Genomic DNA, 14,369 nt, shown 5'->3' on the forward strand with positions numbered 1-14,369 from the left:
AAACACAGCTTGATGAGAGCTTATCAGAAAACATAATCAATCACCACACAAGAACCTTCAGGTGTGTGTGTGTGTGTGTTTGTGTGTGTGTACATTCTTGATTTTGTATTGCTGCCTGTTGTTTACATGGATGGATGTTGGTGTGGGTGGGGGGGTGAGTGTGGGTGGGTTAGTGGGGGGTTGAGAGGGTCATTGGCCACATGCTCAGCCCCCATCTATTGAGCCATGGAGCACCCCCCCCCCCCCTCCCCGTGCTAGAAGGACTAGTAGGCCCACCCCGGTGATTCACATCAGTCACTTTTAACCACCATCCCCGGGTCTCTCTGTCTCTTGTTTAACCTTCACACACAGAAGGAGGAGCCTGACTCCAATGTTACATCTTTATTGTCTCCTAGTGTAGGATGGTTTTTTTAAGCACAGTAATCAACATAAAACAAACTTGTGTACGTATAAACCATTGTCTGGAAAACAATTGAACAGTTAAGGTTTCAGTTTACGTTGTAAACAACCCATGCCCAACATTGTTGTGACAATTTGGAAGTGAGTCCACAAACCTAGTAGGAGGTAAGGGGTCAAGGCGATGACAGAATGTCACACTCTCCCCCCCCCCCCCCCCCCCCCAACACATCTCTGAGGAGAGTGTCGGTGAATCGTGTGTGGCGTGTCAACCTTTTGTGTTGCTGTACGGAGATATTGGGCTGGGTATTCAAGCCCCCCTACTCCATGTCTCTACGGGGCTCATGGAGCCATTGATTGGTGCTTTGGGGCAGGGATAGTAATATTTTTGACAGCGTCTCCTCCTATCGACCGGAGGCATGGAGTCGTCGTTTCACTAGAGGTGGAGGTGGAGGAGAGGGAGGAGGAGGTGGGACAGAGATGCTTTCCCCGGCTTGCAGGCTCAATCAATGGAGTCTGTCAAGTCATTAGCCTTCAAAATCCTTCCCACTGACCTTCACGCACCCTTGTGTGTATGTGTGCGCGTGTGTGTGTGTGTGTGTGTGTGTGTGTGTGTGTGTGTGTGTGTGTGTGTGTGCGTGTGTGAGAGAGTGTTTGTCGAGAGAGAAGAATAATTAGAATGACCATGGCCTATTGTTTGTATGTGAATAGGAGTGGATGGGGGTGTGTGTGTGTGTGTGTGTGTGAGTGTGTGAACATGTGTGGTGTGAGCATGCGTTTGCGTGTTGCAGGGAGTCAGAGATGTGTCCTGTCAGACCAACGGTGGGCGTTAATAATGCATGTGCTGTCACTGCAAAGCAGATGAGGGTCTAGATTGCTCTATCAGTCATTTATTGACATATGAGTGCGGAGAATGCCGTGTGTGTGTGTGTGTGTGTGTGTGTGTGTGTGTGTGTGTGTGTGTGTGTGTGTGTGTATTTATATCAGGCCTATATCTCACTCTGATGCTGCCCGGTGTGTACAAAGTCCCTCTCATCTTGTGTCTGTAGTAATACTCTTTAGTACTATCAGGGTTCGTGTACATTGATGCCGATTTAGAATGATGTCAGACTAAATATATCCGATGCATATCTCGCCGTGATGAATATTTTAGCGGGCGTATGCTCCTACCCGACGGCGTCCCCGGGAGAATGGCCTGCAAAGAAAACGGCGGAGCGATCATCAGCGATGTATCAGCGATGCATTAATCTAACATCAACGAAGGGTCTTTAAACGTAAATGTTCCCTAATGACCCTCTCTCTCTCTCTCTCTCTCTCTCTCTCTCCCCCCAAACTTCAGGAGAGCGACCTGCTAACGTTCAACATCTCGGCCCACCGCTCGTGGTGGGGGGAGCACGGACCGGGCTGCGTGCGGAGCGAGACACAGCACGTGGCCGGGGTGCAGACGGCGGCCGACGGCCACTCCTACGTCACCGTCATGGGCTGCCTGGCAGAGTACCAGTACATCGAGGTGGCCCACGGCGGCCTGCAGATCCTCAGCGCCGTGAGTTAGCCGCAGGACGCACACACACATGGACAAGCACGCGTACGCACGCACACGCATCCAGTGTGCTCCCACACGCGCACGTTCACACGCACGCAAACACACATGCACACACGCACACACATGCACACGCACGCACGTACACGCACGCCCAAATGCACACGAACGCACACGTCAAACACACACACACACACACACACAAACACACACGCTCGCTCTCTCTCTCTCTCTCTCTCGCATTCACTCACTCACTCACTTACTCACACACACACACACACACACACACAAACACATGTCATGTCATATTTAGTTATTCCGTTTATTGGACACTTTGATCCAAAGTGACTAACAGTGAAGTCAGATAGATCCTTGCTCTAGATGTTTACAGATTAGGCTGAGGCATCGGGGCTCCAACCCGTAAACTTCTGGCACGTGGTCGAACCCCTGGCCACCAAAACAAAAGATTTCAGATAAATGCGCACACGTTCAATCTGTTCAGGCTGAAGGTGAAGGGGAAAATGGCGTCTCAGATTTTTCAAGAAATAGAAATCCCCCTCCCCCTCCTCCCCTGTCTGTTATGTCTGTGTGTGTGTGTGTGTGTGTGTGTGTGTGTGTGTGTGTGTGTGTGTGTGTGTGTGTGTGTGTGTGTGTGTGTGTGTGTGTGTGTGTGTGTGTGTGTGTGTGTGTGTGTGTGTGTGTGTGACACACACCCTTCTATCTATGCACACTTTCTCTCTTCTGTCCCCGTCCCTTCATTCTCTCTCAGCTCGGCTGGGCCATAAGCTTGCCAGCTACTCACAGGTTGGTTGAACACTGAATGGGTTGTTGAGGTGCACTTGATGCGCTTGAACACACGCCCACACACACTCACAGACACACACAGGCACCAACAAAAACACACGCGCGAACAGACACACCCACAGATGCACACTTTTCACGCCACACTTTGTATTTCCTCGCCCATTGTCATCCGAGAGTAAAACATAGTGAATATAGTGAAGTAAGAAGAGAGAAAAGGACAGAAACGCCTCATTGATGCAACCAAAGCGTAAACACTCTTGCCACTTCGGGAGCAGATGAACGCAGCCAAGTGGCTAAACATCTTTCATATTGCTCCTTCACTGCACCCATCCGCCCCCCCCATTATCCCTGCCACTTCACGTAACAAAAGAAATCCATGATGAGGTTTTTCTTTTGGCCACAGCCAGTATGGCTGCTGGCTCCGGTCCCCCTTAATGGTGAGTTCCATTCCCCCTGTGCCAGATGGTATGATCCCGGCAAGTATTCAGTGGCATCTCCATGGGAACGGGTCCCTGGAGGAAGATGAGGAGGAGGAGGAGGAGGAGGAGGAGGGAAACTGTTACTAAAATCCCTGCAACACAGATGCTATCGGGCTTCCCCTGGTCACAAATAACGGCACAAAGTAGAACTGTGTGCGGATCGATGGACAGATCTCCTACATAGCTGGAGAAGTCGGCCGCTGCTCTCTCGGCGTTCTGTCCTGGGAGAAAGAGAGAGAGGGAGTAAAATATGGATGGACCTTTGGGGTTCTCAAGGTCAGGACACAGCCATTTAATATTAAGGCTGGTGCTCCGAGGACAATGTTTCATTAAGATGAAGAATGTGGAGCTGTGGGCCAGTAATGGAGGAATCACTGTCGTCCAGACGCTCCGATTCATCACCTGCTTTACCCAAAGAAAAAATGCAGTTGTGCGACCTTGGGTTAATTCTCATTGCTGTGATTGGCTACTTTCAGACCGGCAAGACGTAGCCAAAGCCTCAGATGATTTTGGGAAAGACCGAGAGGAAACTAGAGATGAATGTTCTGAATGTTCTTGTTTAGACTGTCCACTGTGTTCTCTACGTGGGGAACTAAAGCGAGTACACATGGTATTATTATGGGATTTGAGTTTAACCGCTGTGACCATCTGAACTAGGACTAGAATCAAACCTAATTTATCCAAAATGAATGTACCATATCCAATGTATGTTGTGGATACATCTATAAAGAAAAACTGAGCAATTTTATGAAAGATAACAAATAATAAATGGTGTAATCAACGTTTTGATGGTTTGAATTAGGAAGAAATAGCTCCTAGATTTGGATAAACTGACAAAATATGAGTGAAAGAAAACCATAACAGAATAGTTAAACTCATACCTTCATACCTTGTTCATCTGTAACACTTATACAACGATATACACACACCTGTGTGCCCGCTTGAGCGGAAAAATTAATCTTAATATTATCAACATGGCAATATGGCCAGGCACAATTCCCAAATCGTGGTAGCAGCAATCTTTTGATAAAGGTCAAATGTGTAAATGTATAACACCATTATAATCAAAGTGCTTTGGTGCTGCAGAGATGGCCTGGCCTATGAATATTTCCTCCAGATAAGAAAACGTTTAGTTTGCTACAGACTCCAACAAATATCCCATCATGATAGTAATCGTTTTCTTATTTGTGCAAATGTAAATTGTGATGCAAAGATGCTCACTCCCACTAATAGTGAAACACAAACACACACATACACACTCTACGCACCCTACACACTCTCAATTTCGTGTGTAATATTGCTGCCTCGAGGTCATACTACATGTCGACTTTTTGCTATTCCCTAGAACCATGAATTGGATGTAAAAGAACGTCGGTGATGGAAGGCATTACGACATGCATCATTCCATAATTCCCATAGTTTCCTCACATTTCCCTTTCATTGCTATCATAACCCCCCAGTGTAAAAGTTACAGATTAATGTCTCTTTCACTCTACTCTGGTTCTCTGCCTAACACGTTAGATTGCCAGCATTTTACACCAATCTACATCCAATCAGGGCTTGTTAAGGGCTGGGCGTGGGCTGCTGTGTGAGTATGTTTTATACTTTGGTATAAATAACTCTCTCTGGATGGCTGGGGAGGAGGGTGAACTACAATGGGCTGACTCCTAATGAGTGGCTTTATTGGGCCACCACAGCGCCCAGTAGAGCACTGTAGTGTGATTTCTCATTACTTGTTCTAGAACAGTTAATTCCTTCTGTGTGGGTGGTAATGTTGAAATTAAAACAGCACGCCTAAAATACGTGTTGAAACTCAGAAATATGACGGTCTCAACTTCATTGCATCCTGTTGTTTTCGCCCTGTTCCATCGAGTCAGTCATCCGTCAGGGCAACAAAAATACGTGGTAAAAGATGTTTTTTGGTGTTTTTTTGAACTGCGACCGCACAGGGAGTCAACAGAATATGCTCATCAGCATTCATATCTCAGCTGTGGGTCTGACAGAAAACAGTGGTTGTGTGACGACTACAGACTCGTAATCAACCGTTTTGTCTGCAGTTAATAATGTTACAGCCGAGTTTAGGCGGTGAAAATAAAATAGAAGAGGGACACAAAAGTAAGACTCACAAAAGGGCTTTAGACCTGTATATTCCAAGGACGGTGTGGATGTGTTTTGGAGTCTGTTGAACAGACAAGCAAGAGGGGTGGGGGTTATGTAAATACTTTGTGTCAGCACAGCGCTGGAACATCCTGAACACAGGCCTGCTTCCTGTTGGAAGGAGGTGCACGGCAAATTACATTCTTCTCTTGAATACGACGCGTTGACTACTATTATTTATGTATCGTATTATTCCTCCCCTTTCCATGAACGGTGATGAGGCGACCACATGAGGGTGTCGTGTGGGTACGGTAGAACCTTGGTTTCCTCCCCGCCCTATGCACGCCCTACTGGGGGGATGCGTGTGCCAAACCCTGAACGATGAAGGCTCTACCTCCGTGGGCGTCTGCTTCTGTCTAAAGCCTCGTGTCGTCTGCGATGTTGACACACGGTTATTTGATGTGGCACGCGCCCATCACCTCCATAACCTGCTGCAAGCAAGCGTGAGGCAGACTGTATAAATTAAACAGCCCCCCCCCCCCCCCCCCCCCCCCATCTCAACAAACTCATTCGCTCTAGAAAGCCAACACTCATCACCCAGACATACCTGTGTGTGGGTTATCGTGTGTGTGTAATTGTGTGTGTGTGTGTGTGTGTGTGTGTGTGCGTGTGTGTGTGTATTTGTGTCTGTGTGTATTTGTGTGTGTTTGTGTGTGTGTGTGTGTGTTTATGTGTGTGTGCGTGTTTGTGTGTCTGTGTATTTGTTTGTGTGTGTGTCTGTGTATTGTGTGCGTGTGTGTTTGTGTGTGTGTGTGTGTGTGTGCTGCTAGGGGTTATTACAGGGGGGGGGGGGGATAACAGGTGGATATGAGTCCCTGCAGCCCTTATCTCATCATATTTTGACTGCCATTAAACATGCAGCTGGCCGTAAACACATTCAAACCCAAGCCACGCACACACACACAGCCACAGACACACATGCATGCACACACGCACTAACACACAAGGGGAGCCTAATTTTTCTGCAGGGAAACTCGTCTCATTGGTACGCAGAAAGTGTCAGATAATTAACCTGCCAAAGAAAGACCAACTCCACTCTCGCTCTCGCTCGCATTCCCGCTCTCGCCTCTAAATACATCTTCACTGTTAGGAAACCTACGCGGTCCTATCATGAAACACAATCTATATTCTATATATTATGAATATATTGATCTATATCTATATCTAGATAAGGATATAGTTATATCTAGATATAGATCTATATATCTGTGTTATATCTGCAGCATTAGCCAATTCATTCACACACAGTGACACACACAAACTCATGAGTGGGGCCAATAGCCTGCAGTGAAAAGGCATCTCAGCTCAGCTGCAGTGGAGTGCTGAGTGGGTGTAGAAGGTGGAGGTGGTTCTGTTCTGGACTGACAGTTACATCGTAGACGGCTGACCCTTATTAGCCTATGCAAATATGACACACACACACAGCAACCGGTCGGGTACTCACATACGTTCTCCCATTTTAGCCTACGAACTCATTCGCACACATACACACTAAACACACAAATCCTGAAACCAAACCCACGCACATTTTGAATTACACACCGATTTTGTACTACACCTCTATTCGAGGATCTTGAATCGTCTAATAGGAGCGTTTTGTAAAACTACCTGGGATGTATCAATGATAATGGATACAAAGTCCAAGTGGTTTTGTCCTTGATGCCTGACCCGTGTTCCTCAGCTTTTAGCTCTTCTGTCCTGAGAGGAGAGGAGAAGGGAGGATGGAAGGGGAGGAGGGGAGAGACGAGAGGAGAGGAAGGAAGGGGAGGAGAGGAGAGGAGAAGGAGGAGGGTAAGGAGAGGAGAGGGGAGAGACGAGAGGATGGAGGGGGAAGTGGAAAGAGGAGAGGGGAGAGGAGGTTGGGTGAGGAGAGGGAATATAATTGGAGGGGAGGAGAGGAGAGGAGAGGGGCAGCGAGTGGAGAGAAATGGGAGACGGGAGAGAGGTGCGGGGGGAGGTGAGTGTGGGAGATGAGAGCGGTTTCACACAGTGTCACCTTCTGTACCCCTGGCCACCCCGCTGATTAATAAGGTCTTAGCGAACCAAAAAAGACATTCTGCAGATTAACGCAAATAGAGAAATAGGATGGGCCTCGGCACTGAGATGTGCTGATGTCAATGAGGAGGGCCGGGGCGGTCTGTGAGGCGTTACGCGTGGACTGGCGGTGAAATGAGTTCAATGTGTCCGCACAGTGTGCTTCCACAGGCACTCGACTCCTGGCAGAGGGACTTTCTGAGCTCATATCACGGGAAAGAAATGGCCCAACGATTATCATTAACAAGTCGAACAGAATGAAAACCGAGGTCAAATGAAAGACATAAACGGCGTCGGAGTGTATTTGGCACAGCGGCAGCCAATCGCTTCAGTTTTTTAACTTGTACGGGAACTAAATGAGGATGTCGCTTGGCGAACGGCTCGTAAGTGACCTGGAAATGGAAACGCACACGCTGCATTTTCGCTGTCAAAAAAAGCAACGCAGGACTCATTGCCATTAACATCAGTGTTGTTAGCTCGCTGTCAGCCACGTGGAAGGAAGCACTGACGGTGACAGAAGGCAGTGTGGATAATCAATGGTTTCCTATGGAGCGTTCAGCGTGTCACTGAAGGTGGAGCCATGACAACATCATCACCAGCGAGGTCTATTGAGCTCATCAACCTTTTATGGGGATCGGAGAGGAAAAACGATGACTGCTTACGATGATCAATGAAGGGGTCCTTGCACTGAGACATTTGGTCCCATTTCTCTCCGCACACAATACCATTGCACACACCCTCACACGCAGTCACAAGTTCCCAACATGGTGGACGTAGGTACAACATTAGCCCTGCTTAGACTGACCTAATCACATCTAATGTACATGTGTTGTTGGCATTAAAGAAAACGTACTATACAGACATTGTATACAAAGTCTAGGTGTTTAGCGGTGGTTAATCATCCGGGGCTACTCACAGCATGGCAATGGGAAAGCCGTATGAACGTATCTGTCATCACAAACGCTGGTGTTGAACTCCACTTGACTCCTGCTGAATTCCCTGCTGAAACCATCTCCTGCCAGGAAGCCTGCCTGAACCTCTCTCTCTCTCTCTCTCTCTCTCTCTCCCTCTCTCTTTTCTCTCTCTCTCTCTCTCTCCCTCTCTCTTTTCTCTCTCTCTCTCTCTCTCTCTCTCTCTCTCTCTCTCTCTCTCTCTCTCCCTCTCTCTTTTCTCTCTCTCTCTCTCTCTCTCTCTCTCTCTCTCTCTCTCTCTCTCTCTCTCTCTCTCTCTCTTTCTCTCTCTCTCTCTCATCTCCCTCTCTCTCGCTAGTGCGTTCATTGTTGCATGTGCACATGCTCACTTCATAAACTCCCAACACAATTTAGACCTATAAACCCCTGAGCCAAAACAGCAATAAGTACTCTCTATAAAAGAAAGACAACGCCCATACACAACCACAAAGACATTAAAACACACACAAAACAAATGATTCACATGCACACACTCACTCATTCAGTTGAAAAACAGGGAGCTCCCTGTTACTGCTTTGTGCATTGTGTTCGATGCTGCTTCATACATATGTTAATTCACCTCCATTTCACTCCTCCAGTAATGGCTGGGGTGAAGCCCCAGCCATTACTGAGAGAGAAAGAGATAGAGGGAGAGAGAAAGAGATAGAGAGAGAATTAAATAGGAAAGAGGGAGAGAGGATGAGAGAAAAGGGAGTGATCTGCCTGATTTCAGAATAACCTCATTTAGAGAAAAACTTCTACATTGCATATTTGTTGGATCTCAAACCTCATAAAATGAGCGCAATCAAGGATAAGTTTTGGTCCATAGACCTTCACCATAAACAAGTTATCTCAGGACCGCTTCTATCTGTATGTAGAATACAGCAGTGGTGTTGTCATTGAGTAATTGATGTTGTGGGTGTTGGTGAATAAATGGGATGTGATAGTGCACCCCGACCCCCCACCCCGGCGGTGTGTTTACTCAGCGTGTGTGTAGGGCGGCCGGCCCGACATTGGTTTAATTGGCATGGCCGAGCGCCAATAGCTCGTTGGCTGTTGGAGAGTGACTCCCTCTCCCTGTCCCTTTCTCTCTCTCATTTAATCTCTCTCTCAGTTTCTCTCTCTCCCTATCTCTCTCTCTCTGTTTCTCTCCCTATTTATCTCTCTCTGTTTCTCTCTCCCCCTCTCTATCACTCTGTTTCTCTCTCTCCCTATCACTCTCCCTCTGTTTCTCTCTCCCTATCTATACCACTCTGTTTCTCTCTCCCCTAACTCTATCACTCTGTTTCACTCTCTCCATATCTCTCTATCTGTTTCTCTCTCTCTCTCTCTCCATCTATCGCTCTCTGTATCTCTCTCCCTATCTCTATCACTCTGTTTCCTTCTCTCTCCCTATCTATCTCTCTCTGTTTCTCTCTCCCTATCTCTATCACTCTGTTTCTCTCTATCCCTAACTCTATCTGTTCACTCTGGTTCTCCCTCTCTCCCTCTCTCCCACTCTGTTTCTCTCTGTTTCTCTCTCTTCTTATCTCTCAATCTGTTTCTCCCGGTGTTTGACTCCCGAAGATATTTCCAGCGTGTGTGTTTGTCGTATTTGTGTTTGTAGGTGTGTGTGTGTGTGTGTGTATGTGTGTGTTTATGTGTGTGAGTGGTTCATGAGTGTTATTCAGGGGGGCCCAAAGGTGTGTTGGATATTTGGATATTGTGTTGCATGGTCCATCCACACACATACACACAAACACACAGACACACACACACACGCGCACAAATACACAGCGCACCACATAAACATGTGCAGAATAACTAATCGTGTCCTCTTTGTATGTGATTACAGCTCCTTGGGTTTGTGTACGCCTGTTATGTTGTCAGTGCCATTACTGAGGAAGAAGACAGCTGTAAGTACCTGCACGCACACACAAACACACAACGCACACACTCACACACGCAAACACACACGTGTTTGTTGAAATCTAGTTAGAAAGTGGGGTGTTTAAGGTATTAACTACCGGCTTGCTATTTAATAGACCATAGTCTTTTAATGTATTTTGCCTCAAACCCAGTTGAAAACTTGGACAATGTATCAGCAGTTTTACACTTATTTCTACCCACCTGGACCACCTACAGCTATAGCTCAATGGGATACTGAGCTAAGGAAGCCAACACAGCATCTTATGCTGCTGAACAATGTTACTTAGTGTAGCACTAATGAACACATTCGTCACAGTTTAGCGTTTGAATGTAGCCTGTGCAAATCAATGAATCATTTTGCATTTTGTTGTTGGGAAATTGATCGACTGCTTGTTAAATAAAAGGGAGCCAAGACCTGTTTTACCCTTTTGGTTCAGCGGTATGTTTCCATCAGAAATGTTTGGATGAAAGAGGTTCTATTAACCTCACCACGTGGGTACAGCATCGACCCCCGCTGCCTCAAAGGCCTTTAAAACAACGCGTGTAACGCGTTTCACAGGGCATATCCGTTTTCTGAGGGGCGTAAGGGGACACACTCCTCAAGTGCCCCTCTCCCCCATCCCTTACACTTACTGTACTCTCACTCCCCCCTTCCAACGACAGATGGACTCCCCCCTCAACCACACACACACACACACACACACACACACACACACACACACACACACTCACACACATCCACACCCTCCTGTCCTACGCGCCCCTTCATTCCTTACTCCCGTATAACGGGGCGTCTGGGTCCCCGGACGGTACCCCCAGTTCCCTCGCTGGCCCTCGGTGTGTATGTGGGGCCACGCGTGTCTTCCTCTACCCCTGCCATTGTTGTTAAACACCCCTTCTATTTTATGAGCCAATTCATTTACTGCAGCGTCTTTCCCCTAGTTAACTCTGTCCTTCTTCGGCCCATGCTGCCTCTCTCTCTCTCTCTCTCTCTCCCAACCTCCCTCCCTCCCTCTCTCTCTCTCTCTCTCTCCTTTCACTCCCTCCACATGGGGCTACGTCTCTCCAGCTGTCCCCTGTCAGGGTGGGGGGTGTGGAGGGTCTCGGGTTTTAGAAAGGGAGAGTGGTGTTTCACGCCTCACCCCTCCCCCATGACGCTCCCCCTTTACCCTCTCTACTCTCACTCACACACACACACACACACACACACACACACACACACTCTGTCTCCCTGCCAGCTGTTGAACTGCGTCCAACCTTCCCCTGAGTGTCTATTGACTGTGTTGTCTTTGTTCGCTTTGGATGAAACTTTCAAAAGGTTGGATGTATGTGTGTGTGTGTGTGTGTGTGTGTGTGTGTGTGTGTGTGTGTGTGTGTGTGTGTGTGTGTGTGTGTGTGATGGAGTCCCTTGATCATGTGGCCAAATCTAGTACAAAGTGCACCTTAGCGCTCTCATACGTTTCCTGTGATTCAGAAAATGGCTGTAAGAAGGGGGGAGGACAATGTTGTTGAGCCTGGAAAAACAAATGATTTGAACAGCTTGGGGGTCACAAAAAAGGCACTTGTGATCACTGGCAGAACCGTGCTGACTGGTTAATCATTAGGTCAGGGGTCAGTGCAGTAGGATAGCCAATCAAATGCCAGGAAACATTTGAGCCGAGGGGGTCGGCCGAAAGTCATAAATATCAGATACAACGCAACCACGCTCCCACCCTTCCCTAGCATGGGGTCTGCGTGACCTTGCCTTCCATCCGCCAACGTCTCTGAGTTTTTGGGTTAATCACGTGGACCACCGTGATGTGGTGAGCGAGCAGAAGTTGGCCAGCCGAGGCTTTGAAGGAGATCAGAGGCAGGCCCCTAGCCGAGCGTTTGATCTCTAATAGCTGAACACGCCGGCTTCCTCTGAGCCTGTATCAGGACGAGTCGGCCATCAGACGCTGCTTTGATATGTGCCCTGTTGTTCTTTGTGGTGCGGCGTGAAATCACTAATAATAGAGAAATTGGAGAACAATCAGGCGGAAGGCCTGTCATTTTTTTTTTGCAGATCCACGTCAGGTCGGCCCCATGGGAGCTGCCTGTAGTTGTGGGTCGGAAAACAGCTGACTGCCAACTTCTTGTGCGCGCGTGTGTGTGTGTGTGTGTGTGTGTGTGTGTGTGTGTGTGTGTGTGTGTGTGTGTGTGTGTGTGTGTGTGTGTGTGTGTGTGTGTGTGTGTGAGAGATTTTGATTGTGTGTCTGTGTTTGTGTGATTGTGTGTGTGTGTGTGTGTGTGTGTGTGTGTGTGTGTGTGTGTGTGTGTGTGTGTGTGTGTGTGTGAGAGATTTTGATTGTGTGTCTGTGTTTGTGTGATTGTGTGTGTGTGTGTGTGTGTTTGTGTTCAAAGCACCGGCACAGCCGTCCATTCTGTTCTCTGGTGGACACATTCCAGAGAGTGTCGGGCTTTGAGACTCCAGCGCCACCACCCAACCAATTTCCCCTGACCCCGGGCGCCACCACTTCCTAATCAATCACACCTAAGCAGTCTCTGGGGGCAGTCCTGTTGTATCAAACGTGGGGCAGGAAGAGAGGGAAAACACACACACAACAACATTAACTTTCGCTCCGTCACAGTTTTCTTTTGCCATTTGATCATGTGGACGTGTGTGAAGAAATAAGCCTCCTCTACACTGGAGACTACCCCCACCTCCCACACATTTTTGCTGAAGGGATCACAGACATATTTTTTTCTAAAAGTATGTTTGTGGTAGTCTGTCTGTCTCTCCATCTGTCTGTCTGTCTGACTGTCTGTCTGTTGGATAGTTCCTCTCTCTCCCTCTCTCTTGTTCTCTGAATGAAGTGCGTGTAAAAGTCAGGGGTCTCTCCATCATTGGCCTCATTCCCCTGTATGTTGTCTCCCCGTAACCTTGGAGGGTGGATTCCTCTGAAGGGAAACAGGGCGAGAAAGGAAGATTAATAAGCTAAAGAATAGAGTGTTGGGGAGGGGGGGGGGGGGCAGGAGAGAAAAAAACTCACCTTGTCTGAGCTGTTCTCGGTCTGCCTCTCAAAGGAGTGGGAGAAAAGATCAGACTTTGTAAAGAGAACGGAGAAGGCTCTTTACAGAATAAGCACACATGCACACACAATAGACAAATACACAAACATACTCAAGTGCATCGGGACTAGGCGGTGGAACCAAGAATACACAAAGGACATAATAAATACCATCATTTACTGTTGGTTGGGTCGAACTTCATGGCTTTTCAGGGCTTAACATTAAGTGGAGCTTGTGAGCTGACTCTCTCTCTGTCTCTCTCTTTCACATGATGTATGTATTTGATGGGGGCCTGTGTGTGTTTGTGTGTGTGTCTATGTGTGTGTGTGTTCGTGTGTGCGTGTGTGCGTGTGTGCATGTGTGTGCGTGTGCATGTGTGCGTGTGTGTGTGTGTGCGTGTTTGTTTCTGTCTGCCTAAATGTATTCTGTATAAAGTTATCACTGACGGGCAGATCCAGGGGCAGAGTGATCAGGGAGGAAAATCCTCTTTGTAAAGTAGGTCAGGGAGTTAGCTGCCTAGCATTAGCCTAAGCACGCCTTAGCATGGCTGCTAATTATGCTGCCTGCACCCTGCGTGCTGAGTCACTGTCACAAAAAATCCCTTCCCGGCTGAGAGATGAGGTGCATTCTCGGAGCATAAAATGAACTCCATATCGACAAATTGGATGATTTGTAGTTTCAGTAATGGACACATGCAGTCTCCTCAGCAGCCGGCTGGACAGAGAGACGGACAGATAGATTGCAAATACCTCTTCCAGGGTTTTAATCAAATGCCGCAGAGCTTCGCGTACAATTACATGAAACGGTTCTTCACAGTACTGATGGGGCTGTGTAATAGTGCATGGCCAGATGCAGCATCCCTAATGGGGGGTGTGTGTGAGTGTGTGTGATCCCTCCACTCTGAGATAGTGAAGCAGGCCTTTCACATTCTCTCGTAACCCAATAATCTATCCAGATGACAGCAATCAATCAAGGATGGAAAAGGGCTTGCATATACGTGCACACACAATCACCTACACACATTCATTTGATCATGTGCACATACACAAAATCATACACAACTCACACACA

General features: G+C 47.7%; 1 protein-coding gene across 2 annotated transcripts in view; it reads left to right on the plus strand.

Moving 5' to 3' along the window:
• The window catches only part of nkain4 (sodium/potassium transporting ATPase interacting 4), a 37,841-nt gene that overhangs the window by 17,488 nt on the left and 5,984 nt on the right, over window positions 1-14,369 (plus strand). For both annotated transcript variants that reach the window (XM_060049752.1, XM_060049743.1), the window contains exons 4-5: window positions 1,736-1,939; window positions 10,195-10,255. In XM_060049752.1, coding sequence (XP_059905735.1) covers window positions 1,736-1,939; window positions 10,195-10,255 — 265 coding nt within the window. The remainder of the gene's footprint in view (window positions 1-1,735; window positions 1,940-10,194; window positions 10,256-14,369) is intronic.

Source organism: Gadus macrocephalus, chromosome 1 (assembly GCF_031168955.1).
Source record: "Gadus macrocephalus chromosome 1, ASM3116895v1".
Lineage (NCBI taxonomy): Eukaryota > Metazoa > Chordata > Actinopteri > Gadiformes > Gadidae > Gadus > Gadus macrocephalus.